Source organism: Amaranthus tricolor, chromosome 9 (genome assembly GCF_026212465.1).
Source record: "Amaranthus tricolor cultivar Red isolate AtriRed21 chromosome 9, ASM2621246v1, whole genome shotgun sequence".
NCBI lineage: Eukaryota > Viridiplantae > Streptophyta > Magnoliopsida > Caryophyllales > Amaranthaceae > Amaranthus > Amaranthus tricolor.
Window position 1 is genome coordinate 20,642,917 of NC_080055.1, and position 11,973 is coordinate 20,654,889.

General features: G+C 32.5%; 1 protein-coding gene across 1 annotated transcript; it reads right to left on the minus strand.

Moving 5' to 3' along the window:
- Positions 1-188: 188 nt before the first annotated feature.
- LOC130824196 (leucine-rich repeat extensin-like protein 4) lies at positions 189-2,022 on the minus strand. The gene has a single exon (XM_057689094.1). It carries the CDS (start codon positions 1,852-1,854, stop codon positions 604-606), a length of 1,251 nt encoding a protein of 416 aa, XP_057545077.1. The 5' UTR covers positions 1,855-2,022; the 3' UTR covers positions 189-603.
- Positions 2,023-11,973: the final 9,951 nt, after the last annotated feature.

Genomic DNA, 11,973 nt, shown 5'->3' on the forward strand with positions numbered 1-11,973 from the left:
ATCTATTTTAATGTCCCGTCATTAGCTCTTTAATTCAATATAGATAAGAACGTAAGCTTTTTGTTTTGAGGTCGTCTATTCGAGAGATGGTCTCTCACAAGAGTAATTGATATTAATATTTTCCGACAATATATCCACTACCTTAATTTATGTGCAAATGAACTTTGGTGTATGGAAAAAAAAAAGCACAATTTATTCACTAACATATCATCATCGTCATCATACCGAGCGTATTTCACTCATGGGAACTATCATCATTCTTTTACATATATAGATGAAAATTAAAACCCACATCCCATACAAGTAGATGCAATTATGCAAAGAATAAAAAAAAATAAATCCCTCTACATATGATGAGTAAATTGCTTATCTTTTATACTAGTACTTTATACAATTCCTTACAATTTTCAATGATGAAATTGACATGGAAAGCGAGTTACTAAGTCATCGATTACATACAAATGAGGGCATTATGATCTCAAGGTCAGAATCATCATCAACTATCAATACTAAATAAGATAGCATACTCCCAACCAACCAACCAACCTCTTTTACAACACAAAATTACAAATTACAACAATCTTGTTAAAGCTATCCTAAAATTCAAGGAGAAAATGGCACATTTCCAATACCTAGAATAAGATCAAGCAAGCTGGACCCACAAAGAAAAGGCTTAGCTGAAGGTATTCTAAAGCAATTATCTATCATACTAGGAACACCATAACACTGTGGAGGAGGCCTCTGCATTCCTCTTCCTGGAATGCAATTCAATGAAAAATCAAACCCAACACTTCTAAAGATCAAATTTGTACATCTTGGACTAAACCCAGAAAAGAAATTATATTCAACACTTAAATTTAGTAAGTTTCTGAGTGAACAAACCAAATCTGGTAACTCCCCAGATAGCTTATTATGTGCCAAATTCAACACTTCAATACCTTCAAGACAGGACAAAGAATCAGGTAAATGACCCATTAATGAATTGTAGCTAACATCAAGAACTGTAATTTCTGAGAACAACCCGAAACCATCTGGGATACACCCAGATAATTGATTGTTGAGAAAAAGGATCTCTTTTAATGCTGTATTTACATACCCTAAACTTATAGGGATACCCCCAGAAAAGTTATTGTTTGATAAGTTAATCACAGAAGCAGGAGAAATGCCCATATTTTGAGGAATTTGCCCAGTAAATTGATTATTGTTGATGAAAATTGCATCGAGTTGGGTATTGAAAAGTTCATCAGGAATTAACCCATAAAAATTGTTAAATCTGATGTCTAAATACATCAAATTTGGCATATAAAGAACAATATTAGGAAATGTGCCAGAAAATTGGTTGTTACTGAGGTCTAATTCAGTTAAATACTCAAATTCCTTGAAAGTTTCAGGAATTGTACCTGAAAACCTGTTGCTATTAAGATGGAGTAGAGATAATTCAGTGATTAAAGAGAGTTCGTTAACTAAAACCCCCTTGAGATTTGCATGATTGAGATCTATGGATGAAACAGATGAATAAGAAGGGCAATCACCAATATAGTCATCTTGTAAAGAAGAACAAAAAACCCCTTTATAATTACAAACATTTGGACCAACCCAAGAGGCTAAAACCCCATTTGGGTCTTCAGAAATTACCGATTTCCATGCTTGTAAAGCTGTATAAGCTCTGTCAAGACTTGGGGTTAATGATGGTGATTGTTGTGGGGGTAAATTTTGAGTGTTAGCGCCTCCAGCACTCCAAACACCAGCTCCTCCACCGACACCAATGCCAATGCCGATGCCGAGGCCGAAAGGGGATTCGGCAGAGAGGAAAAGGAGGGTTAGAAGGGAAGAAAGGAAGGAAAATGTGGTCATTTTGATGAGTTTTGAAGGTTGTTTTAGGTGGTTAATGTGTTCATGGTTGTTGGGTTGGTGGTTATGGAAGAGTGGGCTTCATTGCTAGGAAATAGGAATGAATGAAAGGGAAGGTGGAGACAACAAATGGTGGGGAATGCAGAGTAGAGGGCGTTTCGTAAACGGCCCATGGTTGTAACCGAAAGCAGATTATAGTGGTTGATTTAACCAATTGAATTTATTAATTAATTTAAATAGCTGATTTTAAATTTTTTGCTATAGGAATCTTGTTAAAAACACAATTTATTTATAACAAATTAGCAATAAACTATTTTAACTAGTTAATTTATCAAAAATTAATATTGGTTAATTTGACAAAATTATAATTTATTTATATTAAAATAAGCTAAAATTACATAATAAATTATTTCGTCAAATAAAATACCTCCTAAATGCGTTAGTTCTTTCAAATTGGTGGTGAAAACGCTAAATGAGTGTATTAAATATGTGTTGTAAACGTATTTAATGAGTGCTTGTAGGAGTAATTAATACTGGTACTAAGCTCGTGGGTCTTATTAATTAATCTTTGTGTATATTCGTGTGGGTTTTGTCAGGGTGACTTTTTTTTCTAAAGTGGGGGAGAGTTTATGACTCGGTGTGGCAAGATTATTATAAACTTATCCAATGATAATAGTGCTACAGATATTTTTAATGCGAAAACATCCTTAAATTTTAGCCATTTAGGTAATTGATTTATAAAAGTGTCACATTTCATTAATTTTTTTTATCTTAATTTTATTTTTAATTTTTTGATAATTCGAATTTTAGAAGTGTTTTTCTAGAATATCACTAGCAAATATCTAATCAGTTACAACATATAGTTTTTATTTTTTAAAAAAATTAAATAAAAAGAAAAATTATTTAAAAATTTTCCTCTTTTCACCTCTTCACTGTCATCCCTCTTCGCGCTAGTGTATTCACAAAGACAGAAATCTTTATTCCTTTTACTTATACATTTTGACACAATTATGTTAGATTACAAAAAGGAGATTATGCTAGTATATTCGTTACATATATATATATATATATATATATATATATATATATATATATATATATATATATATATTTCCACTTTTTTATTCATAGTAGCGCAATTTTTAAGTTCTAATTCGCAAATTATTCTTAGTAAAATTTGATGTTGCAACAAAACAAATAAGTAAAATTTACGATGCTCAATTTCGTTAGATTTGGAAACATATATTTAACATTTTCACTTTTTATAGTATATATGAGGATATATTTAAGAAAAACTATTATTTCTATTTAGTACTTTTAATTTTTACAAAAAATAGTCGTACTAAAAGCTTATTAAAATTTTCTTTAAGGATATACTGACTACATTCCGACCAGCATTTCGTCGCTAATCAGTCGGAATCTTGAATTTCAAATTTTGAAATTCAGTCAAAGATGCTCTGACAAGCTTCATTTTCGGGAACAACTTTTCAAGTACCGATCAGCTTTCAGTCGCTCATTAGTCGGTATTCTGAAAAGCTGTTGCTACACTTGTCAGTTTTTTTTTTTTTTAATATCATACGTCATACGTGCTACTTATTTCGCAGAGTAATGGACTTACGTAGTGAAAGAAGTTGGATGTATAAGCAAAGTTGTAAAGGAGTTTATAATATTAGATATTTAGGAGGGGTCAAAGAATTTTATAAAATTTGCAAAGAAAAAAATCTAGATGAGCTTAGATGTCCGTGTAATCGGTGTGATAACCGTAGAATGTTTGCTCCAGAAGTCGTTAGAGATCATTTGTTAAAGAAGGGCTTTGTTGAAAACTACTACTATTGGTACCTGCATAAATATTCTGAAGGTGCACTAATTAATGTGTTGGCTCCGGTAGAGCAATAACAGAACACAGTTCAAAATCCATATGCACAAATGGTGTATGATGCAGCAACGACTAATTTTCCTGATACACATCATCATTTTCTACCTCCTTGTGATGTCGTTGCTAATGTTGCCGAAAGATAATCGGATGACATCCAGTTTTTATGATACGAAGAAACAAATTTCGACTCTTGGATTGCCGGTAGAGAAGATTGACTATTGTATTCTAGATGGATAACAGATAAGACCCCTAGAAAGCAGTTCCACTACTTTCTCCTCGGTCCTCGGCTACAACGGTTGTATGCTTCTGCGTCTACCGCCAGTTACATGAGGTGGCATGCGGAGCACCGTTCTGAAGATGGAGAGATGTGTCACCCCTCGGACAGTGAAGCCTCGTTGACATTCAACGCAACCCATCTGGATTTTGCTAGGGAGACAAGAAATGTGAGACTGGGGTTGTGTACAAATGGTTTCAACCCATTTGGCAGTTCGGGACAACAATATACATGTCGGCCCGTAATATTTACTCCATATAATCTTCCTCCCTTGATGTGCTTGAATAAACAATATATATTCTTAACGATGATCGTCCCCGGTCCTAACAATCCAAATAATAAGATTGACCTGTATCTACAGCCATTGATGCACGAGTTGAAGCTATTGTGGGAAGATGGGATCCAGACATACGATGTATCTAAGAGGGAGAAATTAAAGATTCGTGCGGCTTTGATATGGACACTCAACGACTTTTCAGCTTATTCGATGATGCCAGGGTGGAGTACATCTGGCGTGCACGCTTGTCCGTACTGTATGGATGATTCTAAAGCCGTCTATCTAAGATACAGTAGAAATTTGAGTTGGTTTGACTCACATCGGAGATTTTTAGATAGGAGGCACCCGTACCGCACAGCTCGGATAAATTTTAGTCATGGAGCTGTTGAGAAGGATATTAGACCCGACATACATACGGGACATGAGCTGGTAGAGGAGCTGGATCGTTTTGGATTTTTACGGGCATTTGAGGATGGTGCATTTGAGTACAACGCTGAAATCATCAAATATTGTGTTGGATGGAAGAAGAGAAGCATTTTTTGGGATCTACCATACTGGAGAACAAACATGATCTATCGCAACTTGGACGTGATGCACATTTAGAAGAACTTTTTTGAAAACATTTTCAACACATTAATTTGTGTGCCAGGAAAAACTAAGGATCATCTGAAGGCACGTCAAGATTTAGCCGAGCTCGACATCCGATCAGAATTGCATCCAGTTGGTTCAACCATTCCCAAGGCCTCATATACACTTAATAGACAAAAAATGGCTGTCCTTTTAGAGTGGCTTAAAACTCAAAGATTTCCTGATGTTTATGTTTCAAATTTAGCCAGGAACATCGATATGGCTAAACATAAGATATTCGAGATAAAGAGTCATGATTGTTATGTGTTCATGCAACGACTAATTCCCATAGCATTTCGGGAATTGCTGCTAGCCAAAGTATGGGAAGCTTTAACAGAAGTTAGTATGTTCTTTAGAATCTTACTTCTCCAAAGATTTCTGCAGTTGATATGTGGAGGTTGGATGAGGAAATGATTGTGGTGCTCCATAAATTAGAGACTATATTTCCTTCAACTTTCTTTAATGTCATTGAACATCTCCCTGTTCATCTAGCTTATGAGGCAAGGATTACTGGTCCGGTTCAATATAGGTGGATGTATCCATTTGAGAGGTAAATTTTAAAACTAACTATTATTTAGTTTACGAGTCCGCAAGTCTTAATAATTACTATTTAACAAAATTACAGGTACCTTCGACATTTAAAGCTTAATGTCAAAAACAAAGCGTAGGTTGAGGCTTTGATCTGTAATGCATATCTTACAAAAGAAGCATCATACTTTGTCTCGCATTACTTTGGGCAAGATGTTCGATGTAGAGTTAGAGATCTTCCTAGAAACGATGACGGAGGCTTTAATAACGTTAGATCGGGTGTTTTGTCCATATTCACACATCCAATCAAATTCCATGGGAGGGGTAAGGTTCTTCTAATGGATAAAGCAAATCTCAACATTGCTCAGATTTATGTTTTGCGAATTGTCCAAAGTCAATCACTTTTATGATCAATTTGTGCACTTAATCAAAAAGTACGAACTAAATTTAAACCCAGAGTAGGTTGACCATGTGGTCCAAAACCAATTTGCACGTTGGTTTCAACAGATTGTAAGTATACGTTTAACATTGTAATTTTGAATGTCAATAGTATTACAGACTAAGTTTAAATTATTAATAATGTGCAGGCTAAAGACGGGTTTCTTGATGGTGTGGGGAATGAAGACATTTTAAAGGACATCGTCGAGGGACCTTTGCAAAAGGCACGTCGCTATGATGTTTGTTAGGTGAATGGTTATAGATTTCACACTATGTCCTATTCTACTAAAAAGAAATCTACTGAAAACAGGGGGGGTGTGCGTTGAATCTAATGATAACAATCCAAATGAAACAGAATTTTATGGGAAGTTAGAGGACATTATTGAGCTTGAGTATCAGGAACTTCCAATTAAAAGGGTCACACTGTTCAAATGTCAATGGTATGATCAAACTACCACCGGATATGGCCATGGTACGAGAATCCATCCACGTTACAAGCTGGTTGACGATCATATTGATCGATCATATAGAAAATACGATGTTTTTGTGCTAACAAGTCAAGCTTTCCAAGTTTATTATCTACCTTATCCGAGTTTAAAGAAAAACATGAAAGATTGGCGAGCTGTTTGCAAAGTCAGATCAAAGCATTTCGAGCAAAGTGCTTTCCAACTGGAAGAGAAATCACCGAATTTTGTGGTAAATGAAGATGTTTCAGAGGAAATAATTGCACCTTTGTGTGATCCAGCTGGTGATTTGTTAGTGTTACAAGAAATGGTTGATGATGTCGATGAAAATGAAGACACCGACAAAGATCTTGTATTATCTGACAACGATGATGTCGATGACAAATATTTACCCCAATAAATATTTTGTTATCCAATATTTTTTTAGTCGTATGTTTATTTAAGTACATTTATTTTTAAATTTGGTACGATTTTCAATTTTAGTAATTATTGAAATTAAAAAAAATAATAATTATAAGTATAATACAATAATAATAATAATAATAATAATAATAATAATAATAATAATAATAATAATAATAATTATTATTATTATTATTATTATTATTATTATTATTATTATTATTATTTTAACTAAATTATAATAATATTAATAATTTTAATTATAAATGAAAAACAAAGTTTTAATTAATAATAATAATATTGAATAATAGTACTCTAATAAACTGAAAAACAAAAGGAGCGTATTTTTATATTTTTTCAAACTTCTGACCGTATACCGACTGCATTTTGGTAGAAATTCAGTCGGAAATTTGAAATTCAAAATCTTAGAGAGGTGGACTGACATCACTGTAACCTTGGAAAGGTGAAACAACTTTTCAGTGTACCGACTGACCTGCGACTAACATTTAGTTGATATACTAAAAGGTCGTTTTCCTTCCCAAGGCTTTCTGAAAAGTTACTGAGGGCATTGAGTGAAAGGAGGAAAATCAGTTAAAAATCTCACCGACTATATTCCGACTAATATTTAGTCGGTGGTTGGTCGGTAAGCTGATGATATAATTATGAAAATTTCCCCAAAAAACGCCATTTTCATTTTAACCTAAATCTTTTCTAACTTACCTCTCTTTCTCTTCTTCCTCTCCGACGAATTTGTTGGTTTCTTTTCTTCTCCGACGAGTTTTTGGGCTACACTCCAACGATTGCTGACTATTACATCTCATACTACTCTCCGACCAGAAAGGTTAGTCTTTTTTTTTGAATTTTTTAAGTGATTAATTTTGATTTTTAAAATGAATATAATGTTGATTATGAACATGAATATTGAAAATCAGGGTTTATCTTTGTATGATTTTCAAAATGTATAGGATTTTTTTTTTTTGGTTTTTTTCAATTCTTAGTTGATGATTTTCATGTTTATGTTGGAATTTTTTTTTTTTTTTGGAATTTTCTTGTATTATATGTATGAATGGGTAATGTTTTTGGTTTTTTTTTTTATGATTTTCGTATGAATTTTTGAATGTATGAATTTTCAAAATGTATGATTTTCGAAATGTATGAATTTTTTTATGATTTTTGTAAATGCCATTGATTATTTTGGATAAGCGTATGTCATTAATCTTGTTAGGTTTTTTTTTATTCATAAACATGTTAAATTTTAGGGTTTTTTGGTGGGTTAATTATGTTAAATATTAGGGGGCGGTTTTGGGAGGTTTTGCGGGTGGTTTGGGTGGCGATTGTGGGGGGTGATTGGGGCAGATTTGGGGGCTGTAAGGGGCGGTTGTGGGCTGTTTTTTGTTGGGTTAATTTTGTTGCATATTATGTTAATATGTTAATTATGTTAAATATTATGTTGATTATGTTAAACATGTTAACTTGTTTTGTGAATTAATTAAGTAATAAAAATAATAATAATAGTTGTTAACATGATTAATTTTATTTTATCAAGCCATGCCTAGAATGAGAAACAACCAAGGACAAAGGATTGACCCAAGAACTGGACAACATTATGAGTGAATTTATGAGGGAGGAAGTCACTCCCTCTCCGGTGACGTCATGTGGTTGGTGACTTCCGTCTAGGACACCGGAGCCTCCCATGGATGCCTGATTATTCTGGGTACGTTTTATTATTTGTTGCTTTTTGATAGTTATATTCAATCAATAAACTAATTAAAAATTGTTGATTTTTGAAGGTCTGCCACAGACGGTGGCAACCAATTAGTCACCTCCATCCATAGGTCCTTTGGGGCTTATCAAGATCCTAATGAATGGGCATGGAGGCACCTAGACATGCAAACAATCGAGTTCTACTGGCAAAAGTTTTAACTAAGGATAACTACTTTATCATTTATCTATTTGACTTCATTGTAACTTCTGATAAATATACTAATTGATCTTATCGTTTGAGAAACAATGGTCTTAGGATCCTTCTATTACTCCCTTAGTGTATAAGGAGTGGGAAAATGAGACCAAGATCCGGCATAAGGACATTATTTTTACTCATAGGAAAACCTATGAGAAAAATAATGACTACAAGCCCAGCTGAGTGGTGAAGGAGATTTTGGAATGGTGGGTCAGTTTCTGGAAGTCCGAGAGTTTTAATCTCATCGGTCCAGAGGTAGGAGGAACCGCCGCCGAGGGGAAAAAGAGGGTGCGGCTGAAGTCACCCATACCGGCGGTTCGATTTTTGCGTGCAGGACGTTGCGCATTTTGGTATAAGTTTTAATTTCTTTAAGTTTATTATTTTATATATATATATATATATATATATATATATATATATATATATATATATATATATATATATATATATATATATATATGCATATATATATATGTATATATATATATATATATATATATATATATATATATATATATATATATATATATATATATATATATATATGTATATATATATATATACATATATATATGCATATATATATATATATGTATATATATATATATATATATATATATATATATATATATATATATATATATATATATATATATATATATATATATATATATATATATATATATATATATATTTGAAAATTAGGGATGATATATATAAGAAGCGAAGACATCACACTGTATCCAGGTCGCACCCCTCTCGTCGGCATAAAAAACCCCGGGTGGGGAAAAGCCATGGGAAGAAGGGAGCTCGATACAGGCCACTCAGAAACAGCATAGGGGTGGGCTATGCAAAATACAAGAGGCATAACACTGCGTTTGAGCACCACAGACCTATGGGCTAAATCTACACCTTACACACCATGTCTATGGATATAATAATCACCTCAAGTGTTGTCGTACACCTTTTTTTTCCTGTAGTATTTTCCAAGGACCTCAAAACTGCATCAAAACAGAGTATATTATATGTTACATCATGAGGCGATAATCCAGAGTATCCCAACATCTCCTTATGTAATGACCCGTCTTAATATAGGATGTATTGACGGAAACAATACATTAAGTTGGGTCACTATTTTATAACTTCGAATAAACTAAATCAAAAGTCAGAACATAATAATCCAGGGAATAAAACACTCCCATAAATAAAAAGATAAAACATCTAAACTTCAACTTAATGTTCTAGGTAACCCTACACTCTCTCAGTCTTATTCCCCAGTCGCTCCGAGTGAATTCAATCACCAACAGCAACAACTAAACAACAAATTACCACTTAGTGGCAAGTAACTAGACTGTCCTTAACACCAAGATTCAAATTTAAACAAAGAACTAATGTGAGGCTTAATTAAAATTCAAATCAATTAACAACGATCCAACCATACAAGCCAAACCGATAGAGTCAAATAATGTTGATCAATTCAATTAATACCAACGTAGGATAACCAAATCAATTAATACCAAAGATAACGTTTCGAAAACAATTTAACAAAGTCAAGTTAACAATATTTTCAAGTCGTATTTGGAACAGACGCAGTGAACAAATTCGCGGCCCACTAAGCCTAGATAAAGTCAGGGCGAACCTCGGGTCAACCACAATGATATAACCCTGTCTAAGAATGGCTAATCTCTCTCGTTTTCCAATGATCCAGCATAACGAGAACGACAACTAAATCTAAAACCAATCTGCTATAGATGTGCTGTCCAATCGAAGGAACCACTATGGACTTACCCAACGATTTCCAAATAACAACAAAACCAATGTTCATAAGGAACCACTATGGATTTACCCTTAAGAACCCAAAAGTCAAATTCCAAAACCAAATCAAATGTTCATAAAGAACCACTAAGGATTTACCCTTAAGAACCCAAAGGCCACAATGACCATTTCCAAAATACCAAATCTCCTAAGGAGTAGTTCAAAACCAATCAAGATCAAAATCATACAGTTTAAGTTGCAATGTCTGAGTTTGGAATAAGGATAATTCGAACTTAATCAAGAATACACCTTACAACAACTCTTGGCAAGAATATACTACAGACAATGTTATTTTATTCTTAAGTATAAACTTGTCGACAAGCAACAAAACAGTTTTATTAACCATCACAATAAAATCACATAACCATTATAGTAGTCAACAAAAGTCAATGGTCATGGTCAAGTTAATGCCAAAGTCAAGTTCTCTATTTACATGACTTTAACAACAAATGGTCATAAACTATTTAACTAAAATAAATAAGTAGTACATGAAATTAACACATAACCAAGCAATTAGGTACATGATCAAAATTAATGAATTAATAAATTAAGTCAGATTTAATTCCTCTTAACCTTAATTAATTCACAAAATTCAAATTAACTAGTTTAAGCCATTATTATGTAATAATTTTGTAAAATTAAACCCAAATTCATCAAAATTAATTTACACTATTACCTACTGATTGTAACATATTTTAGTGTTAAAATAATGTGGAAATAAATTAAAATCAATAAATTACAGCCAAATTACTACTCCCTCCGTTCTTTTTTTATCTTCCACATTACTATAACGGGTAGTTTTAAAAGTTCTTCCACTTTAGAATACATTCTATTTTTAGAAAGTTTTTATCCCACTTTTACCCCTTAAAACCCCCTCTTTTCTTTTAATGTACCTTTTTTCTTTCTTTTATAATTATTTTCTCTCTCATACTTTCAATACAATCATTACTTCACACTACTATTTAATTAAAATAATACCCACTACAACCCAAAGATTCTATCTTCCTTAATATGTGTGAAAAACCCAAAGTGGAATATCAAAAAAGAACATAGGGAGTATTAATAAAAAGTGCAGATTTTTCAGATTTTCATAATAATTTAAAATAAAATTATTCAAATCACGAAAATTAAATTTTAACCAATCCTAAATTAAATCTATGTTATAACACATCATAGAAGATTAAAATAACAATAATATATGCACGAAAATAATTAAAGCAAAATTTACAATTTAAAACCGAATTAATCAATTTAAATTTTAATTAATTCTAAACAAGACTTCTATGTTTAATTAAGAAACTAAGTGAGGAAAAATCTAGTTACCTGGATATTGGAGGAAAGTAATAATCTTTAGAAGATTAAAGAAAACTCCAAGAAAATCTCCCAAATAATTTGCAAAATAAATTCTTTGAAGTAAGCTTGAATAATTTAAAATAAGTCTTCAAAGGTAGCCCAAAAATA

Bases quoted from the DNA above. Each gene is read 5' to 3' on its own strand.
- LOC130824196 (XM_057689094.1), bottom strand. From the start codon at position 1,854: ATGACCACATTTTCCTTCCTTTCTTCCCTTCTAACCCTCCTTTTCCTC.